Below are 22,624 nucleotides of genomic sequence, written 5' to 3' on the forward strand. Positions count from 1 at the left end.
GAGATCCCCCACTATTGTATTTTGCTATCTATTTCTTCTTGCAACTCTCTTAACTTTTCCTTTAAACATTTAGATACTACATCACTTAGTGCATATATGTTTAATATTGATACTGTTTCATTATCTATGGCACCCTTTAGCATGATATAGTTTCCTTCCTTATCTTTTTTAATTAAATCAAGTTTTCCTTTTACTTGATCTGACATCAGGATGGCTACTCCTGATTTTTTTTTTTTTTTACTTCACCTGTGGCATAATATATTCTGCTCTAGCCTTTTACCTTTATTCTGTATGTATTACTCTGCTTTAAATGTGTTTCTTGCAAACAACAAGTTGTAGGATTCTGGCTTTTAATACAGTCTACTGTCTGCTTGTGCTTCATAGGAAAGTTTACACCATTAACTTTTACAGTTAAAACTACTTATTCTGTATTTCCTGCCATTTTATAATCCCAAATTTTACTTTGTTCTTTATTTTTCCCCTTTCCCTCCTCTATAGTATTTTACTTACAATCATTCCTTGATTCAGGCTGCAGTCTCTCTTTAAAGACCCTTCCCCTTTTGTATACCTTTCCCCTACTGTAATATTCTTCTCTAAAATGTAATCTTTTCTTGTTGGGGTTTCCTTGGAGTCTCTGGAGGCAGCCTTAATTTCAGTTTAGTAATCACTCCAAATGCAGCCAGGTATTAAAGTCCAAATCCTTTATTGCCTCTTTCCAAGTCTTGTCTCCTTTCTTGTGGCCCTGTTAGCTTTCTTAGAGGCCTTTTGTAGTCTTGGTTCCAAGAGTTTGAGCTCTGCCTTCTTACTCTACCCAACTGCTTTCTCTGGCTTCTGAATCTCCTGGAATGAATCCTGGCTGAGACTCCTAGCTTATATATGCTCTCTGAAAGGTGTGAATCTTCTAGAATTCTAGTAAATAGTAAGTACATGTACTGAACTAGAGAACTGTTAAATACCATGCTAAATAATCACTGTCTCTATCAATTCCACTGACTTAATACCTTGTTTCAAGTTTTGGCCCATAATACCCTACTATTTCTGTTTTCCCTTCTATTTAGCCTACCCTTTCCCTTTTTGCTTTCCCCTCCCACTTTTCTATAAGATGAGTGAAGTTTCTTGGTGAAACCAAGTATAATTAATATTCTTCTTTTGAGGCACATGTAATGAGAGCAAGACTCATACAATATTTGTCACCATCCTTTCTTTCCCTCAATTATAATAGGTATTCTTTGCCTCTTCCTGAGATGTAATTTTTCTCAATTTATCTCCACTATCCCCTTTTTTTTCCTGTTACAATCCTTTTCCCACTTCTAATTTCTTTTTTATAACAGTAAAATTAGATTATACATGTGTTCTCTAAGGATATCCATAATAGAAATTGTTCTCAACAGCTTTTTTTTTCTTTTTACCTCCTTATGCCTCTCTTGTGTCCTATATTTAGAGGTCAAATGTTTTTGTTTAACTCTAGCTCTTTCATCAAAAATAAATGGAATTGACCATTTCATTAAATGTCCATCTTCTTCCTTGAAAGAAAATACACAGTTTAGCAGAGTAATTTATTTTTAGCTACATTTCAAGTTTATTTGCCTTTTGGAATATCAGAATGCAGGCCCTTTGATCTTTTAAAGTGGAAACTGCTAGGTCCTGAGTAGTCATTATTTGGTTCCTTGTTATTCTAAATGTTTCTTTCTGACTGCTTGTAATATTTTTCCCTTGGCCCAATAGTTCTCAATTTTAGCCACAATATTCTTTGGGGGGTTTAATTTTGGGGTCTCTTTCAGGAAGCATTCTATATATTCTTTCAATGGTCATTTAACCTTCTGATTCTATGACATCCATGTAGTTCTCTTTGATGATTTCCTGAAAATAGTATTGAAGCTCCTTTTTTATCATGGATTTCAGGAGAGTGAGAATCCTTACATTGTATGTCCTAGATACTTTTTCCAGGTCAGTTGTTTTCCCATTATATATTTTATGTGTTTTTTTTTCTATTTTTTCTTTTTCTTTTCTTTTCTTTCTTTCTTTCTTTTTTTTTTTTTTTTAGGGGGAGTGTTTGCTTGACTGATTCTTATTGTCCAATTGAGTTATTCACTTCTATTTGCTCAGTTCTGAATTTTAGTGAATTACTTTCTTCATTTACTTTTTTTTAATTCTTTTTGTATTTGTTCAATTGAATTTAAAATGAGTTGTTTTATTCTGTTTTTTTTTTATTTCAAAATTTCTGTTTTTTCAGGAGTTATTTTCTTTTTCTGTTTCACAAATTCTGTTTTTCTGGGAGTTGTTTTCTTTTCCCATTTTATCAAGTCTATCTTTTAATGAGTTATATGCATTTTCCAAAGATTTAATTTCCTTTCCCAATTTTTCTTCTAGCTTTCTTTTAAGATCCTTTTGAATTTCTTCTAGAAGAGCCTTGTGTGATGGGGAACAGATTATATCATCTTTGGGGCTTCATCTGGAGACAATCTGTCTTTAAGTCTGCTCAGGGTTTGACATCTGTTCTTCTTTTTTACCATAGAAGCTGTCTATCATCAGAGTTCTCCTTACTTTTTTACTCACTGTTTTTTTTAAGTTAAGATTTGCTTTTTGGGCATGGTAGGTTTTCCAAGCTTGCTCTACAAGAAGCTTCTTCCTGTATAAGAAGCCATGGTAGTGCTGGGTCAGTGCTGATTCAGTCTAGGTGCTAGATGGGCATCGTGGCCAGATTCTGGAATTTCAGGATTCACTATTTAGCTTTTCTGTTTGAGTTGGATATTATATAATTTCTCTGTGGATCTATTGGCTTGCAGCCAGGGCAGAATAGCCAATGCTGTACTGTAGATTCCTTCCCATAGATTCTTCACCATATGGAACCCACACCGTCCATGGAGTCTGTGCCACCAATGAAATCCACATTACTTTGGGACTCTGGGCTCTCTGTGTTGGTGTTTGTGCTCAGCTGTTTTTACTTGACTGCCTTTCTACTGTTTCTGATTGTAAGATAACTTTTCTGGCCATCCTCAAAATTATCTTCTGCAGGTAATTTGTTGCCCTCCCCAAATCTGTGAGTTCTGCCAGTCCAGAGCTAATTCAGAAGCTAGATTTGCTAATTAGTTTGAGGGTTGTAGGAGAAGGTCAGAAAGAAACATGCGCATCATCGCTACCATCTTGGCTCCACCTCTGGAAGTCTAGAGTCTTTTTTTTTTAAAGTAGTGTGGAACAACTATATGATTTCATCATTGCAGGGATGTCTTTCACTAACGCTATAACCTTAAAGGGTTGTTTAGAGGTAGTGAGAAACAAAATGATTTGTTCAAGATCTCACAGTTTTATTTATGACTTGAACCCAAGTTTTCATAGCCCTGAGACTTATATCTATCTACACACACAGACACAGACACACACACACACACACACACACACACACTGAACTATCACAGTATTAAAGATAGAATCAATTAGGCCACAGGAGAGGTAGAACAGGTGGGCACAAGAAGTTTGGGAGAGGTCAGTGAAGTATTCAAGTTGGAGGATACACAGTTAGCTTTACAGAAAAAGTATTTGTTAAAGATCAATAAAAAAACATAATATGAATTATAACAGGCAGATAAATGGGGAAAAGCAAAACAAAACAAAACAATGAGAAAAAAATATCCCTCTCTCCACTGGAATTTATCTAATCAATTAACTTATTAATACCATCTAAGGAAACTTTGTACCATATTTTGTATGTGTGCATTTATGATATTTTATGGTTAATTTTTTTTAAACTTTTTTTGAAGGCAAGTACTTTGTAAATAGTCTTTATTGAATGTTTCATGATAAACTGAATATAAAATATTCATGCAACTCATTATATTATGTACATTGAAATTAGCAAAATCATAATCTAATTATGTGGAGAATCAAGGTTTTTTTGCTATCTTTGACTACCCAAAGATAATCTGGATACCAACTCTGAAAAAGAACATCTATATTAGATATTGATAGCATATGGAGTCCAATGGTTTCTTGAGATTTTGTGAAATTACAATATCATAAAAAACGAATACAGGAGCTGAAGGAAAAGAAACTGTTTTTGAATCTTGACCTCATAATTTAATATTTATGTAGCCTTGGTGTAAGTCAATTTCCTTGGGCCATAGTCTTCTTAATTATAAGCAGAAATGTTAATTAGATATTCAAAACCCTTAATTTTTAACTCCCAGATTCCTTTCCTCGAATTTTGAACTTATTAGTGCATTGAATGGTGTACCATAATAGTGAAAGAAAATGGAGGGATTTCTGAATTTGGACTCAGTAGACCTGGGCTGGAATTCCAGCTCTTATACTTTCTGATGGTGTACACAAGCTGTTTCTTCTTTCTAAACCTTAATATTAAAATGAGACAATTTATCTAACTGTGGTCTGGGACCTCTACAGCTTAAACTATGATCTTTAAGAACACTACTTGATTCAAAAAGAAGTGATTAAATTGATAAATATCCTTACAGCGAATAAAATAGCAAAATTCAGACCAAGGTAAAATTTCAAGAAGAAATCCATCAAAAATATTCATGCTGCATAAAATGTCATTTTCATTCCATAGAAGAAAATCTAAATGACAGATTTGGTTTGAATAGTAATCATGTAAAAAGAATAAGAGACCAATACCTATCCATTCAATATTAGCCATTAGCTATAACTGAATTACCTTAATGCAATCTATTTAAAATACATATCAGCAAGTGAGATGATTGAAAAATAGAGGAAAATGGAGGGAAGAGAAATTAATAACAAAAGGGAGAATGTAGAAGGGAAGGAGAAAATTATGTCTTACCTAGTTAAATCTCTATTAGAGTAGAAGGATTTTAAAATGTCTGTTATAAGTGACTTCATATGCCACTTTGATTAAAAGTATACTTGGCTGAGAATCTTCTCCAACTTTTGTGATTAATTTGCTTACTATGGGGGGGCGCTACTTCTTTATATATTCTTTTTATTTTTGTATTGTTTTCCATTTTAGATTATCTCTATAGATACCTCTATGGATATTTCTGTATCTCAGGAAATTTTCCTTATATTGAACAAATAAAACAACTGAATACAGCTCTTTTTCCTTGCCCTCCAAAATGTTTCTTTTCTCTTTCTTAGGCTATGTATCTCTAATTCCTTCAGTTGAACACTATAAGATGAAGACCATTCACGATAATTCCTTCCTTTTCTTAAGCTTATTGGCATATTTCTTAAAATAAAATATCTCTGTCATTGCAGATGTGACATAATCAGATTTAAGTACTACAGAATTCTTACCTACTGCATTCTACATACCATAACTCTGATACTGCAACCAAAGATTAATAAAAAAATAATGTTACATAATATATATACATATATATATGTGTGTGTGTACATGAGCATATATGCATACACACATGCATATCTGTATGTGTATGTATGTGTATAATGTATATATGTATGTAAACATAAATATCTCATTTGTCCTTCACAACAACCTTGGGGCCAAGTATTATTGTTATTCTCATACTGTTGAGGAAACTGAGGAAAAGAGAGGTAAGTTACTTGCCTATGATTAAAAAAAAAAAACAGTACTCAAATATGGATAATAAAAGAACATAGAAGATGATTGCTATCCAGAGAATTGGGGTAAGGGGAATAGTCCAAGAACTTAAACTTTTTTTTTTAAGATTTTAAAAATTGTTATTCTACTCTTATATTGAGCTCTGTGCAGAATGCCAATAGATTTGAATAAGGGTTTGAATAAAAATCAATAGTAAGATGGATAATTGCTTAACCTCCTTATTCTGCACTTCTAGTTACTTTTAGCTATTTTAATGTTGTCACACAATGATGCATGTTGTAAAAAGCCAAATACAAGAAGTATTCAAATAAGGCTGCTGTGAAATATTTGCAGAAAGAAGGGAAGATAATGAATAAAGTATAACAAGCATTCAGCAATGAAAGAAGATATCATTTTTGGCAACAGCAACATTCAATTTTGAATTTCTCATCTCTCAGTTATCCTTTTCCTATAGCAAACAATATTAGTATTCCATTTTGTGTGAGTTTCCCAGTAAAAATATTCTTTTGAATCCAACCATCTCTTACTAAGTGGGCTTACTGGCATTAGTCATGTAGATAACAACAAGAACATTATTTTCCCTTCTTTTGTTATTTTTAAAAATTTCATTGCTTAGCACAGTAACATATACAATAATACATTATTATTGGATTGGAGGGGAAAAGCTGTGAATATAATCCATAGTGCACCAAAAAGGTGATCTTGATATGTCTGGAACATCTAGAAAGACAGCTGGGGGTAAATACCCCAACTTATGATTACTATGTCATAAGGGGAATGCTTGATCCACAGATATATAAGGTAAATATGCTTTCAATAATTATAAACTTGTGCAATTTTCCAGTTTCTTTAGGCTATACAGAGTCCCAAGTCAGGAAGTTTAGACCAAAGTGATTTTCCCTACCCTGCTCTAACAGAAATCACTTTTTTGTGCCTTTTTTTTTCATTGCTCATATCTCTTTTTCAGATTGCTTCAAAGGAAGTATATTTAGGTATCATTGATCAACTAGTTAAGGTAAATGATCAATCAATGACAACATTACCACTCATAACAATAAGATAAAATAATTATCATGTTACTGAGTAATGAATTTCATTTTAAAATAATATTTTATCCAATTCTAATTCATGGTATTTTCATAAAGAACAAAATTGTGTATTCCATACAAATGATTTTATTTAAAGGTATCCTTAAATCATAAATAAAAAGAATGAAAATCTCAGAAGGAAAACTCACGAGTAAAGATAATAGAATAAAAAGAAGTGATTCATTCTAAACAAATACTATGCCAAAGATCTTGAAAGAGTTCCAAACTAATTCATGATTAGGAAATCCAAGAAGAAAATGAAATGTCATTTTGTCAGACTAATTAAGCATAAGGAGAAAGACAGATGTTCCTATACTCTCAGGATTGAATTAGCTAGAAAGCAGTGAAAACTTCCAACCTGGAGACAATACTGGGTCTTGCAGATATGTACTCATCAGGAAATTATTGAATCCAGCAGGCACAGAACTGAAACTCTGCAACTCTTTAAGGAGTAGGCAAAGGAATAAATTGGTGACACACTTGCTGACTCAAGAACTGATTCTTAGATTCAATGAGGACAAGAAAAGGACTATGTATCTAACAATTATAACAGCTGCTTTGGCCAAAGAGAAGTTTCATTTGCAATGAAAGCTTTTGTACTGTTCAAGGACAAAGAAGTGAGAGTTATATGGGTGTTTCTCAAGGACAAAAATCAATTCAGACTCCATCCCTTCCTGAATTCCACTAATAAGTGACTAGAGCAGAGATATCAAACTGAGAGGAACTATTTTTTCTATACCTGTAGAGTCATCCAATTAGCTGAGAGAAACTGGATCTCTAGCAGTCTGTTGGAGCTCCAACCAAGGACAAGTCCCCAGTGGTATTGCCTAGTACCAGAGTGAGATCAAGAGCTTGCAAATTTCCAACAAGGATGACAACAATCAGCTTTTATACAAAAATGTGAAGGATTGTTAATGGACTTAATAATCAGAGGCAACCATCAATAAATCTGTATGAATTTTACTTTATGTGTATGATATATAAATATTCATGTTTTTATTGTTCTAAACTATTTAAACATAAGATATGTTAAGGGGCTATTTTTCTTTCTTTTTTGAATACTCAGAGAAAAATAAAGAACTGACTACAATATAAAGAATTTGAGCTAATTTAAGTAAGGGAATGTGCTGTTATTTGGAGATGTATGAAAGAGAGACACATAGAAATAGAAACGCTGAGAAAGAGAAAAAGATTTATATTTTAAATTTTCTTCCTATCTTGAAGTCATAAATAGGTGTTTTTTTCACTTAATAGTATTTTTTCAATTCCATATAAACACAGTTTTCAACATTCACTTTTATAAGATTTTGATTTCCAACTTTTGTTCTTTCCTCTCAATTCTACTTAAGATAGAAAGCAATCTGATATGTTATGCACTTACAATAATATTACTTATATTTCCACATTAGTAATGTGAAAGAAGAATCAAAATGAAAGGGGAAAGACTCAAGAAAGAAAAAAAAATAACTTAACATTCAGACTTTATAGTTCTTTCTTTAAAAGCAGATGACATTTTTCATCAAGAATCCTTTGGAATTGTCTCGCTTCATTGTATTGCTGAGAAGAATTAAGCTTTACATAGTTGATCATCACACAATGTTGCCATTATTGAATATACTATTCTCTTGGTTCTATTTCACTCAGCATCAGTTCATTTAAATCCAGATTTTTTTTTTTTCTGAAATCTGACTACTCATTATTTCTTATATAACAATAGTATTCCATTACATTCATTATACTGCAACTTTTCAGCCATTCTCTAATTTATAGGCATCCCTTCATTTTCCAATTCTTTATCAAAATAAAAAGAGCTGCTATAAATATTTTTGCATTTGTGAGTTCTTTTCCATTTCTAATGATATCTTTAGGATATGGACCTAGTGGTAGTATTAAAATTTTTATAGTAATTTGAGCAATGTTCCAAATAGCTTTACAAAATGTTTGCATCAGTTTAGAACTAACAACAATTACTTCAATTTTCCCACATCTTCTCCAACTTTTTTTTTCATTTTCCTTTTATATCATCTTAGCGAAACTGCTAGGCAAAGTTGTTTAAATTTGTATTTCTCTAATTCATACTAAGATCATTTTTTCATATTAATAAAATATTTAATATCTTTATCTGAAAACTACCTGTTCATATCCTTTGATCATTTATAAATTGGGGAATGATTTGTGTTCTTATAAGCTTTACTCAGTACTCTATATATTTGAGAAATAGGGCCTTTATTGAAAATTGGTTGTAAAATTATTTCCCTGCTTTCAGTTTCAATAAGCGGAATTTAGTATTGTTACTTACTCAAGCTTTGCGATATTAAGGAAGAGACACATAGGATATAAGAATCATAGATTTAGAGTTTTATCAGAACTTAAAGATTATCTGTTTCAATTTTCCAATATTATCCTGTTTAGATTAAAAATCTAAGGATAAATAAATTGACTGTTTCATGACCATAAAGCTAGTAAGTAGCAGAGTAATATGGGAACCCTAGTATTCTCAAATCCAGATTTAGCCCTTCAACCCTATGCTATTTTGCTTTTCACGACAACTGACCCCACTGATTAAATTTTCTTAGAGAAAAAAAAAAAAAACATCTTCACTTTCTAGTTCATAGGGTTGTTGGAATGTTCAAAGGAAATATAATACTTGAGAGAAGACAGGAACTGGACCTAATTTTTCTAAATATATAGAACTCATAAGTAAGGCAACATCCCTGATGAATCAGTGCAATTAGTATTTTCTCTGAAAATTAGAATATTATAAGTGATTTATCATCAATACACAGTAAGGGTCAGACATAGTATAAGAACCCATATTTTGATTATGAGAACAACTTCCGATAGACTGTATCAGGCTACATGTTTTTTAGTTCATTGAAATGATGTAAACATCAGTTATTACACTGATCTCTAATGGCTCATCTAGTCATTGATAGGATCAAATAATTGACCATAATTCCATTGAGAATTTAGCTTACAGGTATCTCTTAAACTTGTACTATGACTAATATAACTTATTGAAAGTATAATACACACACACACACACACACACACACACACACACACACACACACACACAAACTTCAGGTATGATTCCTGTTCTATATAAGCTTTTGATCTAAATAAGAAAATTGGACAAGAGAACAAATACAGAGTTTTAGGTTTCCAGGGTCGACTGTACGTCCTAAGTTACCCCTTTCTTTAAAGAATTCATAACCAGAAACACAATTCCAAATTAATGTCAGGTAATAGTATAAATCAATCTATTCATCTCTAGGAAATAAAAAAAAATCAAATATGTATTTTTTATTGGAGCAAAAAACCTATCCATCAATTGGTAGATATATCTCAAATTATCTATATTCATGTCTAAATCTAAGTGTAAAAAGACATTTTTGTTGTTAAACTATTTCAGTCTTATTCAACTTTCTGTGACTCCATTTGGGATTTTCTAAGCAAAGGTACTAGAGTGGTTTGCCATTTTTTTCCAGTTCATTTTATAGATATGGAAATAAAGACAATCAGGATTAAATAATTTGCCCAGGGTTGCACAGGTATTAAGGGTCTGAGGCCAGATTTGGATTTAGATATTCCTGGCTCCAGGGTCAGTGTTCTATACAAAAATGTATGCTATATGTTCATCGATTTACATGTTGACCAATGTTGTCTTCTTATATATAGAGTTTGCTTAAATACTTACGTGATTTTTTAGTAGTGACATTCACTGGATCACTTGAAGGCCCAGTTCCTGCAGTATTATAGGCTCTCACTGTTGCAAAGTATAGTGTGTTGGCTTTTAGCCCTGTGATGCTTTTTGTTGTTATATTTCCATTAACCCTGATTTTACCAGAACTGGTTTTCTTTGAATCCTCTGTCCAATATAAGACCTATTCATTGAAAAACAAGGAAAGCTCATTGTTTCCAACTATTTGCAAATTTGTTTGGAAAAGATAAGAGTTGGGGTTATCCAATTTATAGATTGCAAGGAAAGCAATATATACATACATACATATATATATATATATATATATTATCTGAAACTGTCAATTCAAAAGACATAATATAAATATTTATGAGGAAGAGGCAAAAATATAGTAAATTCCAATTTAACTAAGGGGATTAGAAACACTGGGTTCTTTTTTAATATATAAGGATGCTTTTTTTTTTTATAAAATTGGAATTTTTAAAGGATTTTTTAAATGAAAAATGTTTTTAAAATTAAAAATCACTTTTTAGAACTTCTAAATATATTCTTCTATATCATTTGTTAATTTAATGAAGAAATATTTATTAAGCCCTCTTTAAGTCTAAGACATTCTATAACAATTGGACAAGCTTTTCTAAGTAAACTTAAATTTCAATGAGAGACATAAGATTATATATGTTTGTGGAGATAGAGAACAGTTTCCTTTTCCCTATCAGTGACAACTGCTGGCCAACTGACACTTACACTGAGAATAACACAGAAATTCTGGGAGCCACTGTACATACTAGATACTGGTCCTACTTTGAATCACCACCCTCAGAGATATCATATAGGGAAGTGACTCTTGTGGATATAGGGAGCCCTTCAGCCAGATGCAGCCTGCTGAGGATGTTTATGCAGCCTTCCGGGTTATGGCAAATGGGCTGAGGGGCAGAGAAAGAGTGTGAGTTTTTGTTTTTACTATAATCCAACCCTTCAATAGTTTGAGGGACAGTGAACTGGCCCCCTATTTAAAAAGTTTGAGGACCACTGCAACCATCAAACAATTGTGGCCCACAGAGCAGACAGGCCAGCAGAGCTGAAGAAACAAGACACCATGAAGTTGACATAAGGGTTGGAGTGCATTAGGTGAATCAAATTCCCTCCATCTTCTTGACAGTAATTTCCCTTCAGACCCTGATGGAGACAGTCCAAATTCTAGATGAACTTGGATTTTCTATACTAATTTCTTTTCAAAATAAAGGATGAAAACAAGAGATCTACTAACTTCTCCACAAACTTATACATGATCTTTTCTCTAGAGCAAGTAAAAAATCTGCGTCTAGGAACTTACCTTTTAAAACATCTTATGGTAATTATTTGCAAATATTTTTAGTTTCTTTGTAACAATATTCATTTTTATTTTATGCCTTGTAAATCATTATTTTTAAAAAGGGGTACATAGTCTTCATTAGATCCCCTTAGGAGAGCAATCAAACATATACATGCATACATACCACTTAAAATTTTATTTTGTTGCTTTTGTCTGACTAGCTGATCTCAAGAGTTATCAATATTCCATAAAAAGCTAAATAGATGGATAAACTGGAAAATGTCAGTTATGGTTTCTAAATACATTTCTTTAACTAATTTAACAGATACTACCTCATAACCTAGCACCCGTCCTGTGCTTCTGTTCCAAGCAATGGCATTCCAAGAAATGTCCACTTCAGAGGCTGAAAAGCTTTGTATAGAAGCTCCAGTTGGGGCCAGTTGAGGCTCTGTGATCACAAAAAAGGAGTGATTTATATTATTCCAATGTATAATCATTTCTAAAACATATTTGATGATTCCAGGAGACCTTGCTACTCACCATCTTCTCCTGAATAAACAATGGTTGCTGGACTCAATGTGCCTTCACCTTCATTATTATAGACACCTACTTTCACTTCAAATGGGGAGAGAGGTATAAGACTCTCATTTCTGTACACATACTTTGAGGCTTCCACAGAAGACACTGATGCTTTAGTCCATGTTAGTGAGCCAACTGGCCGAAACATGATGATATATCCAAATCCTTCTCCATTCTGCATTTCTTCTGGGATTGACTTTGGGAAGAAGAAAAGAAAACATTGGCCACTTGCAATTATGCCCTTTAATATTTATTTTAAAGGTAATATAGTCATTGATTATTTGACATCTGTGCCAAAATTAGTTAGTTTTGTTAGGTTAGTAGCTACTTCAAAGTCATCTAGCCCAACCCCCTTATTTATAAATGGTTACATTGAGAATTACTAGATTAAATGACTTTCCTAAGATCACACAAAAAATAATATTACAAGCCAAAATGTAATCTCAGGTTTTCTTCCTCAGAAACATTCTTTTCCCTGTTAATCTTTCAATTCTGATGACCAAGACTCTATCCAACAATGAAATGATTCAGGCCAGTTTCAAGGATCTTATGAGGAAGAGAGCCATTTGCAACCAGAGAGAGGACTATGGGAACTGAGTGTAGATCATAACATGACATTCTCACTCATTTTGTTGTTCATTTGTATTTTGTTTTCTTATTCATTTTCTTTCCTTTTTGATCTCATCTTTCTTGTGTGGCAAGATATTGAACAAATATGTTTACATATATTGGAATTAACGTATATTTTAATATGTATAGCATATATTGGATTATTTGCTATCTAGGGGAGGGAATTGGGAGAATGAGGGGAAATTTTGGAAAACAAGGCTATGCAAGGATTAATATTGAAAAAGTATCCATTCATATGTTTTAAAATAAAAAGATTTAATAATTATAAAGTATTTTCCTTCTTTAATAAAATGTTTAAATAAGATGAATTATTATCTTTTTTTTTAAGAATCATACATCAGAAGTATAAGGGAACATAGAATTCACTAATTTTAACTTAAAAAAAAACTTTACTGGCAAAGTCCAATGAATTCTTGCAAATAGACAACGTTCACATAACTTGTTAATATCAAAGTATAAATAAAACATATATTTATTCTTGTTCTTTTGACTATTCTTGGAAATTTCAAATTTTACCTTCTGAAATGTATTTGGATAAATTGATCAAACTTTAAATGAAGAATATTTCAAGTTTTACATGCATATTTAGCACCATAGACCAATTCATATATTATAACTCTAATGGTTTTTAGAAAACATTCAGATTAATGTGCTATAAAACCTCATTATTATAAAGATAAGTTATTTACATATACTGGAAAATGTCTCTTTAAGTCTATAGACATTACAAGTTGTATTTGTCTCCTAAAGTTCTCTTCCAATATGTGACCTTGTAATGAAGGTGATTCTGTGTTCTCCAAAGATAGGCCAAGAAAGTAGATAATCTTCTAGCTTCTAACAAATCTCCATGGAAAAATTTTGAATATTGTTTTTTATAATAGCCCAAGACTAAACCTAGATTGTTACACCCCTATGGACTACTCTAACCTGGTAGCTCCTCTTAGAGCTACTCTTAATGCCCGTCCGTTGACGGCACTGCTAGGCCACACTTACCCGTCTTCGGGCACCAACCCGGATCCCATAGAGACAGACCACCATTAGGTAGGGGTGAAGCAAAAGAGAAAACTTTATTCTGAGATAGCACATATTTATACCCCACTGATGATATGGGGGAAGGGGGAAGTCCTCTAGGAACCTGGCATAATGGGATTGGCCTCAGAAGAAGGAGGGAGGCATGCTAGGCTTTGAGAGCACTAAGGAGGGAGGCGTGGTACCTGGAGTCAGACACTGCCTCATGGGGCTGTGCCCCACCTCCATGTAGGACTCTCCTGCACCTCAGAACCTCTCATCCCTCAGGTCCTCCCACATGCCTTGAACTGCCTTCCTTGCTTCCAGAGGCTTTTTAGCCCTTACATAGATAAATTTCAATAGTGTGATGAATAAAGAAAATGGAATAAAAGAAAGAAATATACATTTCAAAATGATCAAATTTAGACTTCTATTGATCATGTCTGTATCAGCAGAAATAATGGAGAAGGAAAACAGATGAAGGAAATGGAGGGAAAAGATTGGCAACATTTACACAGTTCTTTTACTACCTACTCTTTCTACTTTTTATCTATAGACTTTGTAGAATGAATAATAAATAAATCCCTAATGGATAAATATGATTATGTTTATATTGAATTCATTGCCCTAAAGAAAAGCAGAAGTCATGAAGAACTTGTAATAAATAAAAAGAAACTTGTCTCACAGAGTCTCTTCAGAGGAGGAAATGAAATAACCAGAGAATGTGAAATAATCACATGTCTGTAGACAAGGAAACAAACAACAACAACAACAAAACAAGTTTGAAGATACATGTCAAATACGGGCCTGTATTTTTGTACTGTAAGATGACAAATTAATACAATTCTAAGCAGAATCTGTTGGAATTCTTCTGTTCTCCTTAATCTTTATATAATTTATTTCTGAGACTTCACAATTTATCTTGAAAAAATTTGTTTATACATCATTATTTGAATGTTTTCTTCCCTATACTTCCCTTGAGAAGAAAGATTGTTTTATTTTTTTTCTTTCTGTAGTATTAAGGACAAAGCCTAGCACATCAATAGCTAGGTGGACTGAGTTATTGATACCCCGACTGAGAGGAATTTGATAAAAGGACTTTCTTGACTATGAGTTTAATTTGGTCTTCACAATCACATTGAAAGTATTTCCATGTGAAAAATGGACATGAAATGTGTATTATATTGTATTTTATCTCTCATTTTCTGATTTTGAAAAGCTGATTGACATCTGCAAATAAAATATTGTTGTTAATGATCTCCTCAATATGGCATGTCCCACATGAAAATGAACAATAGAAATAACTTGTTTATTCCTAAACCAGATCTTCATTCTGACTTTATAGTTATTTATCTGATACTCACCTAATTAGTGAACTATTAATAATGTTGGGGCTGTATTGTCTCTTCCCCTCTGCACTATATTTTTCAATCAATAAATTACTAAGTCTTGTTAATTCCATCTCCAAGACATGTCTTGAATATTCCCCTCCTTTATATTCCTACTGTCACCAATAGCATTATTCCAGACCTTCATGAATAATGGACAATAACCTCCTTAAAGGACTGACCACTTAATATCCATAGGGCCATAATATATTTTGTTTTCTTCCATTTGAATCTGCTTATGTCACTTCTGCTCAAAATTATCAGTTTCCTTCTGTGTTCCAAATAAGATTCAAATTTCTTTGTCTCCCTTCCTCAACCCTCACTAAAGTATCTTTCTTTCTGAATCTATTTCTTATTACACCTCTTTGTAATCTAAATAACCTAGGCAAACTTCCATGCCCTGAAGAGTTCTAGGATTGTTGTTCCTCTTCTCCTTCTTTTTTCTTCTTTTTAATTTTTGCCTATTCTTTAAAATAACAATTCAATGGTCAACTTCTGCAGCATTCTGTTCTTCTGATCGTTTCTTATTGTTCTTGTTTTTTATATCATTCTTTTTGATAACTTTTAAATATGCTTATTCTTTATTTTTTGATTACATTAATCTTTGTTTAACCCTTAAACTATAACTTTCATGAGACTGGATAATATATTTAATTTAAATTTGGGGGCATCCTCTTGACATGGTACATAATTTTGTTAGTTTTTCAGATTAAAGGGTTCTCTTAATAAAGTCAACACTTACTTATCATTAATATCAAATTTCACAACAACAAAACTATCCAGTCACCATTTCCACTGACTTTCTATTATTTTCCAATGACTTTTGAACTCTGATCAGCTGTTCCATTGCCCTATGCCAAAGAAATTCTTATAAACAAATTAATATATTTATTGAATTATTTATTCTTTCTTCTACTTTGTCACTTGAATGGGACATTTCCTACCCTATTAAGTATTAAATTAATGTTAACAAAAAGGATGGAAAGGGGCTTTCTCTTGGACCCAATTCTCTTATTGTTATTTTCTTCCTTTTTTTTTTTTCATCTCCATTTGTAGGTTGAATTGCCATGATTAAGTGGATGATGATTGAATGTAAATCCATTGTTAATATCTGTTTTGAATGTTAATTCCACTTCTCTACTTTTCCTATTATTTGAGGTGATTATATATTGATATAATAATGGCATGTGAAATTCACCATTTCCACACTGAAGTCATAACTTTCCCCTTAAAAAGGTCTTTCATTTAAACTTCCATGTCTCTTGTGAAAATTTTCACTGCTCTCAGTTTCTGTCTGTATGTGTGTCTGTCTCTGTCTCTGTCTCTCTCTCTCTCTTTTTCCTCTCTCCTATCATATGTCTTCCCTTTCTCCTCTTCTATACTCCTCTCTTTTCTTCTCCTCTCCATATTCAATCAAGTGACCACCTCTGTTCCTTATAGTATTACACAATGTGGTACAGTCTGGTGTTCCAATAATGCAGTGAATGATTCCCTATCACACATATTAACATAAATTTGGTCTTAGGAAAGAAATGCATTAACTTAAACTGTTCATCAAATACACAGATAAAATGGACAGATCCTCTGTTAAGAATGAAGTCCTCAACATTCTCAGTAAATAAATTATACCATGAAAGCTATGCAGAAAGCTTTCAAGGGAATGTTTAGGTCTTGAAAATATAAAAGTCTATTCTTTTAAACAAAGAAAAACAAAAAGGTGAAAAAAAAAACATAGAACCCATATAACAAAATGACAATCTTATTGTTTATCAACAGAGTAAAAGTACTATATGTTACATTAGAGGACCTGGATTCAAATATAGGCTTTTCCAGTTGTTATATATGTGAATGATCAAGAGCAAATCAAAACCACTACAGTCTTTATTTTCATCATTTTTAAATTGACAGGTTTAGCCGGAGGTGTGTGTGCATGTATATTTTTATACATCTGTCATATATATAGATGTATCTATATATATGAGAAAGAGAAAGAGTTGGGGGGAGAGAAAGAAAGAGCGAGAAGACACACAGAGACAGAGACAATGGGAGAGGAAGAGGGAGAGAGAAATATAAAAGAAATATAATATAATACAAATAAAGATAGGGAAGGGATTGATAGTTTGGATAGCTAATCTCAGAAAAGCTGCAGGCGGGCAATGAGTTGGGCTGACATTCATGGGAGAAATTGGTTGGATTGGAATGTATTTTTTCAAGTTGCACAGTTTTATCCTTATATGCTTATCAGTGTAAAATAATAAAAAAAATATTTTATTAATTATATATTTTAATATTATTAATGTGATTGACATTAATGGAATACCATTCTTTCTGATAAACTTAAATCATTACTCAAATGCAATGAAATTGCTTACAGTCAACATAAATCTCCAATTTAGCATGACTACATGGAGCAACTGTCTTGTTTGAATTTCTGTGGTAGAAGTTGGGCCTACCATGTCATCAAAGGTGATATCTCCTGGATACAAGAAGCTCAGTTTTCATGAGTAAATCAGCATTCAATCCAGAATCATTTATCAAATACTATGTTCAAGGTATTCTATTCAACATTAAAGATATAAAAAAAATGACTAAACAATCTTTGCCCTCAAACACATGAAAATCTTATGGGGGAGACCTGTCAACAACTATCAACATACAAGAGATATGCAGAAATATAAAAGGAATTTTCAGAGAAGAAGGTAAAAGCCATTGTGGGAAAATACTAAAGACATTATACAAAAGTTGTGGGAGATAAATATTCTTTTATTAGCTTCAAGCCTTCAATCCTCAACCAATTATTATAGAAATATCCTATTTTAAAAAGAATACCCTAATAACATGGAAAGCTCCCTTTACCCCCACCCAAAAAAATCCTTCTCCATGAACATTACAGACCTGAAATTGAAATGATTAATTTTTAAAGAAATATATGAAAGACCAAATCCCAGTATTCTTTATTTAATTTCTAATAATATAGTATGAATATATAATCTTACCCACAAATATGTTCACACAATATACATAGCATATGCACATACACATTTATTTACATACCTACATGTGCATTTATATATATATATATATATATATATATATATATATATATATGTCTTAGAGGATAGATCACACAGAAGTTCTTAGGATTTTTTGGTGGGGAATAATTAATAAATTGTCTTAATTATAGAAATGGAATATAATATGATATTATGTGATTATGTGTTAGGTTCTTACTAAGTGCTAAGTCAGTACTTGACAATTCTTTCTGGCCTTTACTGGGAGTTTTACTTCTGTGACCTCCTGGGGAGGACTTTGCATGCTTAGGAGGAGCAAGTTCATTGGTTGAAGTAATTTTCCCCAGAAGCCCTTGTGTTATCCCACGCCCATTCTCGGGAGGATAAAAAAGAGCAGCAATCAAGAGATAGAGAGAGTCTTGTCTGGGCCAGACTTAAGGCGGCTCTCCAGAGGAAGAAGAAGTCTCTCCTCTAGACCAGAGGGAGATAGGCAGTTTCTGGAGAGGACAGCAAGTTACATATTGGCATCCACAACGTGGGGCAAGGACTCTTGCTTATCCTGACAAGGACTTATTCTGAGCCCTTCAGAGGAGCTAGGCCAGACCATTGCAATTATGAATCAAAATGAGATTTCGATCCCATTGGAATGGGATCATTCCCACTTGGAAAATCTGTGTTTGAGTCCTACTTCTCATACATATTGGCTGTATGGCATTGGCTAGGTCATTTAAACTGAACTGGAACTGTGATTTAGAAAACCGTGTAAGACAGTAAGTGGGAGAAAAGGGAGTAATCTGCATCAGTAGAGATAAGTTAGTTACTTATAAGTTGCAAATGAATCATTTTCCCAATCCAATTTCTTATTCTTTCACTGAATAGTAAAGGATGCATATTTCTGCCCTATTTTTCTTTCTGGATTTTTCTCTTTGTAGAAGTTCTAGTCTTTGTACATCAATAATGTAAGCTTACATATGAAGAATGAGCAATATTTATTCATAATTTTTAGAAACCTAAATATATAGAAAGTACTTCAAATGACTGAGAGGCATCTTTACTGACCAATTCAAATCAAGAAATACTGGGTCAAGTCTTTCCCCTGTCACATACTGGTTATGTAATGCTGGGCAATTGGATATTTTATATCTTTAAATTCAAAAGTTATAATGAAGATTTCAACTTGATTAGTAGAGGGGATTACTTCATCTGAGAATTTCTAATATCAAGTAAATCACAGGTGCAATACCTACACTATATGATGTCCACATATTAATACTGCTCATAATTAATGTTAACCTTTAGAGAAGTTTCCCCCAATGACTAATTGAGTTTAGAATTAAGCTGAAAATGAGGGAAGTTATGAATAATATATAGATACCAAATGTTTAAAGGTAGATCCAATGCTTTAAAATTATAAAAATATTGTCATTGTTGGTTTTATATTCTGTAAAATATATATGTAAAAATTCACATATGAAAAGAAATTGGAATGAGAAAGCTTGAAAAAAATTATTCCTATTAGACAGGCAAAACACACGGAAGGAATTAATTGAGTAATATTTAAGTATAATGCTATTTTCTCTAAAATAAAGAATGAAAATAATCCATAGTGTTTGGCAATGTCTTTACCAAACATTAAAAAAAAAAGTGAAACTATAAAAAAAAGTGGGATAAAATGCTCCTAAAATCTGAGATATTACAAGAAATGACAAAGTATATAAAAGGAAATTGGCTCTTCTGGAAATAAGTGATTGATTCTATCTGATGGCAGAGTTGAAGTAATATTAAAAAAAATGAAATTCCCATATTGACAAGGGTTCTCAAACTATAGCCCCAGGCCTGCTGAGGATGTTTATGCAGCCCACTGGTTATGGCAAATGGGTTGAGGGGCAAAGACAGAGTGTGAGTTTTTGTTTTTACTATAGTCCAGCCCTCCAACAGTCTGAGGGACAATGAACTGGCCCCCTATTTAAAAAGTTTGAGGACTACTGCTTGACTAGATGATGGCAGGTGGTGAGAGTGGGAGGAGAGGATTCTTTGTTTTCTGTATATCAAAAAAGAGTAACATTTGGTTGTGAGATTAGATAGATACAATCTCCAAAGCTTCCTATACCCTTAATTCCTGATTTTTATTCTTCTCTTTCACAGTTATATCATACTTGAAGAACAAAATGTGAAAGTACATGTCAGAGGTTTATTTCAGTTTTAGCTACTAGCTAGAAGATTTATTTATTTATTGTGTTGTTTATGTGATTTTTAGTTTAATCAGGATGGTTAGTCAGTTATCAGAGTATGGAGAAGAATTATGTTTTGTTTGTGTTAGTTAAGTACAATTAAGGTTGGTCTTGTCAGTTATTAAAACAAAATCTTAAATCCAAATTGCCGAGTGTGGAAACAAATGAAATTACCTATTCTATCTTTACCTCTTTTTGTTAAATAAGAGCCAAAAAGCTAACAAAAGATTCACTGTTAGCTTCCTTTTATATTGAAATGAAATGTAGTAAGAAAGGAAAGCACGGAAGAATCTATCTGGAGAGGTAGTTATTGCCACTGAAAAATTGTTATTCAAACATATTGCTGTCTAAAGCTAAAAATTATTTAATGTATGTAATTTTAATGTTGCAAAGCTTTTTTAAGTACATTATCTTATCCTCACAACAATTCTATTAGATAGATAATATTTTTATTTCTGTTATAGATGAAGAAACTGAGGCTAATGGTCAATAATTTGCCAATGGTTATTCCATAATCAATAAGTATTTGAGAAGTTCAAAATCCTAGGAAAACATGTATCTTCTGTGACTCCTATATGGCCAATTATGGAACTATTGTTTAAGTACCTACTATATAAAAAATGTTTTGCCTTAAAAGGTTCTAGATATTAAAAGATGTTCTTGTAAAAAACAGGACTGTCTGTGACTCAGGTAGGTAGTCAACATAAATATACTGAAGGGGGTAATATTAGTGATGATTATATTCAGCCTTCTGCAGTCACTGGAGATAGATGCCTAACCTAGGAGAATCAAGCATTAATAGTTAGTATATGTTGACTACATATCTTCTTTTAGAACAGAGTTCAAAGTCATCGAAAATAAATTTCCTTATTTTCAAATTTAGAAGAGAAAAGAAATTACAACATGAAGGAACTGAATAAAGGTCTCATGACTACTGGTGAAAGATAGAATGACAATTCATGTTTCCAGAGTTAGATTTCTGGGATCTTTGCAATGTACTCTACACCTTCCACTTGTGTATGTATTTAAGTGGAGTGAAATGGGAAACTTTTTTTAATCGAAGCAATGTCCATTGGTAATTGTAAGGGTGTTGTATTTTTTTATTATTTTGTTTTTGTGCAATGATATTTTTTCTGGCACTTTAAAAAATATCCTTCTTAATTAATCTTTTGATTTACAAGCCAAAAAAATATTCATTCTATTAGAGAGAATGTAACACCTCTCTAATGTTCTAATATTTCAGTCCCTCCCAATTAAAAAAACAAAAAACAAAAAAAAAAAAACAAAAACAAAACAAAACAAAACAAAAAAAGACTTGTATGCAACTTCTAAATACACTATTAAAACTCTGTAGAACATTAGAAGAATTAGTGTTGGTGTCCATTTTACATAATTCAAAACATGACTTAAAATTGTAAAATATATTTAGAGACACAAAGGTAGTCAAAGATCTGGCCATGTAATAAAACTAGAAGAAAAAATATAGCATTTAAATAGTCTTAATAAGTTAAATATTTATAATGGGAAAATTATGAAATAGGTCAAATTGCTTCTGTTTTAGAATTATTATTTGTTCTCCATTTTGTTTTTCTTTTAATAAAAATGAAACTGAGAAAGAGGAATCTCGAAATCATAATCATCTATTATTTATAGTTTATTACATTAAGAGCAAGGTTGGTGATTATGGAGCATGTGCTTTTAAACTTTTTTCTGAGAAAGAGTATTATCTCAGTGTTCAGAAGAGCTTTCTATGTCAAAAAATATATTTCACATCCATAATTTAAATCATTTTATACATATGTATATATACATTTATCTACATATGTAAGTAATCACAGATGTGTTTAAACACATTTATGCATGTGTTGTACATATACATATACATGTTTGTATGGGAACAGAACATATATTTAAATATATACACTGCACATTTATACACATAATACACATATATGTATATATTACAATCTCCCCATCCAGGTTGTTATCAGAATTTATGTAGTGAGCATAGTTGTTTCTTACATGTAGTTAATTTTCTACAAATCTTTAGGGCATTTTTACCACAGGGTAAATGCAATAACATCTGGGATCAACCATAAGCCCCTTGAATTCAT

At 32.1% G+C, this 22,624-nt stretch overlaps 1 protein-coding gene across 1 annotated transcript in view; it reads right to left on the reverse strand.

Annotated features, from left to right (window-relative positions):
• Positions 1–22,624, reverse strand: part of CNTN6 (contactin 6) — a 536,373-nt gene that overhangs the window by 23,200 nt on the left and 490,549 nt on the right. The window contains exons 18-20 of the mRNA XM_074284067.1: positions 12,204–12,438; positions 11,996–12,111; positions 10,346–10,532 (exon numbers count right to left, since the gene is read on the reverse strand). Of these exons, the coding sequence (XP_074140168.1) occupies positions 10,346–10,532; positions 11,996–12,111; positions 12,204–12,438 (538 nt within the window). The remainder of the gene's footprint in view (positions 1–10,345; positions 10,533–11,995; positions 12,112–12,203; positions 12,439–22,624) is intronic.

Source organism: Sminthopsis crassicaudata, chromosome 1 (assembly GCF_048593235.1).
Source record: "Sminthopsis crassicaudata isolate SCR6 chromosome 1, ASM4859323v1, whole genome shotgun sequence".
Taxonomy (NCBI): Eukaryota; Metazoa; Chordata; class Mammalia; order Dasyuromorphia; family Dasyuridae; genus Sminthopsis; species Sminthopsis crassicaudata.